This window comes from Morone saxatilis, unplaced genomic scaffold, assembly GCF_004916995.1.
Source record: "Morone saxatilis isolate NCDOM2014 unplaced genomic scaffold, NCSU_SB_2.0 Contig1, whole genome shotgun sequence".
Lineage (NCBI taxonomy): Eukaryota > Metazoa > Chordata > Actinopteri > Moronidae > Morone > Morone saxatilis.
Window position 1 is genome coordinate 2,316,848 of NW_023339651.1, and position 5,338 is coordinate 2,322,185.

The 5,338-nt window shown below is 39.4% G+C and overlaps 1 protein-coding gene across 1 annotated transcript in view; it reads left to right on the forward strand.

Moving 5' to 3' along the window:
• LOC118325469 (corticotropin-releasing factor receptor 1-like) overlaps positions 1 to 5,338 on the forward strand; it is a gene marked incomplete in the record, with an annotated part of 45,366 nt that overhangs the window by 16,416 nt on the left and 23,612 nt on the right. Inside the window, 1 exon segment of the mRNA XM_035658180.1 lies at positions 381 to 466. Within this exon segment, the coding sequence (XP_035514073.1) occupies positions 381 to 466 (86 nt within the window).

Sequence of the window (5,338 nt, forward strand, 5' to 3'; positions counted from 1 at the left end):
AGGCGACCGGTGAATAAAATGATTCATTTTAAGTGTCGCAGTTTTCCAGGAAAGTGACATTTATGTGAAGAACTTTAAGGAAATAAACGGCGTGCATTGACGATGAAAGCATGGGGGTTTTCAAGATGTAAAGAACGATGCTTCGGCAGGAGGGTGGCAGACTGTCCTGACAGCAAAACGTGTGAAAAGTCACAGCTTGTAAGACTTCCTCTAATGATCTCTCCCTATTAGTCTCAACAGCAGGAAAAAAGGTCACAGTGCCGCCACCGATCTACGATCCACGTCTCGTTCATTTCCAGGGATACAAAAAAAGAACTCTTAAATGAATAAAATATGAGTATTATCAGTAACAGTTTGTTCTCCTCTTCCTCTCTCTGCAGATAATGTTTATAGGAAATGTCTCGCAAATGGGACGTGGGCGCTGAAGGGGAACTACTCCATGTGTAAGGCCATACTTCACGAGGAGGTAAGATATGAAGCACGAAAACATACGTTAATCAGGACACTCGAAGGTTAGCGGGAGGAAGACGAGTGGCTTATTTATGGCAGAATATGGATTAAAGGAGGTGGTTTTTTTTGGTTTGCGCTGAGCCTTAAAAGACAAAAATACTATAAATGTGCTGGAAGGCATCACTGGAAGGAATCAGCTTCAAAAGCACAGAGTTGCATTAAACAGGCCGACTGCAGGCGGCTAGTTTTAAAATGTAGGTGGGAGAGAGTCTGCAAATCAACCTGCAGCTATTTCTCTTCTAAAAAAGTGTTTCAGGTTGAAAAAAAGCAGCTTTTTCTGTCGTGAAGCGGTCCCTGCTGTGCTCCGCATCTTTATCCGTTCACATGTTGTCGTCAGCCTCCACCTGGACGGCGTATTGTGATGTGCAGATGTGATGCTGCGCTTATTTTAATTAGGAATGAACACAGAGAGAGAGACAGACAGAACACGCTGACCTAAATCGAGGGCTGCAGGACAAGCAGAAGACATTTAGTTGTATGTAAAATATAAAATGACATGGTGACTCAGTGTGTTTGTGTTTGACCATCTGCTGCACTGAATATTGAATAGTTGAGTGAGTCTGTGTGTAACATCCAGGAGGATCTATTAGCAGAAATTAGATATAATATTCATAGGTGTGTTTTTCTAGTGTGTGATCACCTGGGAATGAGAAAGGTCCTCTCTATATGGGAATTATTTGGTTTCCCCCCCCCCAAAATCTGTGATATAATGATTCTTTTGATGATATTAAAGTCAATTTTAACCCTTTAAGATCAAATCCTCAGTTATATTGTTCCCATATTTAACATGTTATGCCCAAAAAAATCAATTTCTTTGTATTTTTATATCAAAATCCAATCATTTTGTCTTCCTGTAAAACTTAATGTGAAGCTCAGACTGGAAACAAGCGTCCCGAACACGACACCAGACTCGTTGTAGGCGTCGGTTCAGAGGTCGGCAGCGAGCGCGAAGGTCGTCGGTATGAGCGATCGATACGCTCAGTGTGTCTCATTGGTGTGTGTTTCGGATTCACTGTGAGATCAATTCATCTCTGATTTCTTGTGCTGTTTTTGGTGGAGCAGTAGTCAGATTACTTCTCCACACTGACCCGTCAATTAAGACTCTTATAGATCTGTGAGGGAATCAGTGCCGCCGACTGAGACCCTTTATTTAGTGTTTTCCCAGAGACTCTCTGAGTCCGATCGATCCCCACAGAAGATGGATATAGACTGTCTGACCTTTTAAAAAATGTGTTTGATTTTTCTTTTTTTTCATTTAGCCCTGAAATAAATCAGCGTGGCGGTGACGGCGTGATTGACATCAGGATGGAAAGGAGGTTGTTTAAAAGCCTGTAGTGGAGCAGATATCCATACAATGTGGAGTCTTTTTGTGTCTTATAGCAGGAGAGTGAGTCAGGTGTCAGAGCGACCTGAGGCGACTGGTGGGTTATATATTAACGTGTCCTCCTCCCGTCTCCTCCCGTCTCCTCCCGTCTCCTCCCGACGCTCCTTCCTAAACCCCCTCCGTTTGCTGGATTTATGCGTCGGGTCCCTTTTTGCCACATTTTTTCTGTCGTTTGCTCTTCGTGTTCACACACACGCTCACATTAGGCAGAGCGATCATTCAGAGCGCAATCACTCGTCATTCCTGCTGTCACGCCACCCCTGAGAGTGATTCCCTTTATAGGAGAGACGGCGAGAGCGGGGGGAGACAAAATGTGCAGTCCTTGTTTGGTGAAAAAATGTATTTTACTGCAGCAGAGGGACGCGTCCTAGTTGCTGCATTCAGGGGTTTCTTGAGTCGGGGGAAGCAATGCGCATCTGCAACTCCCAGGACGGAAATAACCACGTTTTATTGTATTTATGCACGGCAGTAACCGAGGTACAGACACTCTGGGAGGCCTCCAACACAGATTTTAAGTGTGTTCCCCACAAAATCTGCGATATTTATGAAAGTTCGCACCTAAAGGCGTTTAAAATCAGATGCTAACGTAGGATTGGCTCTAAGAAGGACGTCAGATTGAGTTTTTCAGCTGTGTTGTATGTGAGTTTTGTGCACGTGACAAACGTCCAGATGTTAACTAGATTAGTAAGACTGCTGCACACACTCAACCGACCCATAATGCATTGCGTCTCTTCTGACTGGACAGTTATAGCCAGTTGTTTTTTTTACTATTTTCTTTGAAATATCACCATAAAATTCACTTCTAAAACTGTTTAAATCAAGAAATGAACTAAATATCGTCAGTTTTTAGCTGCTAACACTCTGATATTAATGTTTACCTTTATTTTTTATTCTTCTTTTAATCCTGAACCACAAATAATTGATCTCAAGATTAAAGATTATCAAGATTTCCTTCATTATACATTTTCCAGTCATAGCAAATAGGATGAAATCACACAATATGAAGACATATTAGATATATTTTCCGAAAACCCGATTACTTTACTAATGCAAAACATGCTCGACAAGATTATTTTAAAAACACATAATTCTGTTGTATATTTGGGGGACTGATGGACAAAATGTGGTTCAGTTACGCTTCAAACTAACTGATTTAGTTTGTCATATTCCTCTTAAACGTGTCAACATCTCCGTTTCACTTAAAAACAACATTCAGAGCTTCTAGTCTCCAACATGTCGAGACCCTGAGAGCTCAACAGCTTCAGAAAACACGTTCATCAATGTGCCAACTGAGGAAACACAGAAATACACAACAGGCTTTAGATATAAACATTATGATTGATTCAGATTCTGGCCCATTTTCGGTTGTTTTTTTTTCACTTTTTTGACGCCCAAAAGCTGATTTTCTTCTTATAAAACTGTGGAGGGGTCTGATGCAACCCTGGCAGCCAGTGACAGCCATCGGCGGGGTGCAGCCGAAGCGTACGAGAGGTGCATTAAAGCCAAAAAAGCCTGCTGTCAAAACCTCCGCCTGACTGCATCATGACGCCTCACCCCTCCGAGAACCCGGCGTCCCTTTTGTGTGTCTTTGTGCTTCTGACTGCGTAAATGTGCTCAAGTAGTCCGTCCTTAAAGGCATTCACGGTGGTTTACGCACACAAAAAAAGCGACAACTTGAGAGTTTGAATAGTACCTTCTTCTTTCTCAGCCTCTCGTATCCTGCTGAAGTGATTGTGAGGCCTTCAAAGCTCGATGGAAGCAGGTAGTTTCAACCTCACTGTGGTCGCTTGTTGTTCGGCTGCGCTCGTATTAAAGCATCGATTCAAGTAATTAAAGGTCCAGAGTGAAACATTCAGGAGGATCTAGTGGCAGAAATACAATATAATACTCATAGGTATGTTTTTATTAGTGTTTAATTACCTGAAAATAAAATTTGTTGTGTTTTTGTTACCTTAGAGTCCCAGTTGGAAAGGGAGGGTGAAGCGATGGAGTTGCAATCAGCAGCTAGATGCCATTAAATTCTGCACACTGGTCCTTTAAATGACTTTTCTGCCATTTTTTTTTGTGTAAAATAATGACACTACGACCAATTCTGGGCCCAATATTATATATTATATATATATAATTTACATTTAAAGACCTTAACATTCAACCTTCATGTTATCAATACAATATAAAAACACTGCATTTATTCAAAAAAGGGAAGGAAAATAAACATAAAAACAAGGATGTTCGTCCTGTTTTAACAAATCTATTCATTTAATCTATTAATTGAAATTACTGCAACATAAAACAAATATTCAGGAGAAAAGTAAATTTTATACATTATAAAGTTAATATTATTAAGATCTAAACTTTAAAGACCTGAACACAAACTTTATTCACTCTCTGATTTGAAATTTAAAAAATTAACATAATACAAACAGAGAATTGTTTAAAAAGTTACTAAAAACAGAAAATAATCTGCTCAAAATGAATCTGAATCACTAATTTTACACAAACTTCCTGCAGTTATTGAGTTCACTGTTTGAGTTCATTGTACAGTTTATCTGTTGTTCTCTACTGTTATTGTTATTATTGAATATAATGTGAAATATCAATAAAATAAGTCACTTTTTCAGTTTATTCAGTGATAGAAAAGGGCTCCATTAAATAAAAAGGTTAATAAACGCTGCATTTAAACCAGATTAAATCGTCTAAAAAGGTGCAAGTTAAATATTTTTGTTCTTAACTGTTTTAGTTTCACTAAAATAAAAAAAAATCCAGATTTGTTTACAACAAAAATACAACATTCCTCTCAGTTGTGTCCCTGTGAAAGGTCCAGACAGGATGGTTTTGTTTACAGATCGTGGTCTCGGAGGGATTCGGGGGAACTGGACTTTAGTTCTAAATGTTTCCAACCGTGTAATTCGACTTTTTGTATGATATTGTGTTTGAGGGATGGCTTGAATTTACTAAATTACGTCTGTATTGTGTGTTTATTGATATTTTACTTTTTTCAACAATCAAACAGACTTAATAGGCTTCTTTCTTTTAATCAAATTCAGTGTTTTCTTCTCCCTAATGCTTGCTATACTTGGCGTACTTTTCTAACGCAGGGCGAGACTGTTTGTGTGTTTAGATCTTAAATAATAATCTATATTTCAGAAGAAATATTTAATCAATTTGAAGCTTTGGTGATCCCCAGTGGGGGTCTCGACCTTCCTGCAACAAAATGATGATAGGAAACAATATCAGCTGCAACAGGAGTTCTGTACGTTGGATAATGGAGGTTAAAACCGATGTTGGATCATAAAACCTGGTCTCAGTCTCCTGTTAATAAACCTGCAGCCCAGTCCTGAACCCGTCTCTGAGTCTGAACAATGGCTGACCTGATTAAACAAGCAAACGCATCATGTTACAGCTCAGATTTGCTTCTACAGGAGAACATAAAGAAACAACAAC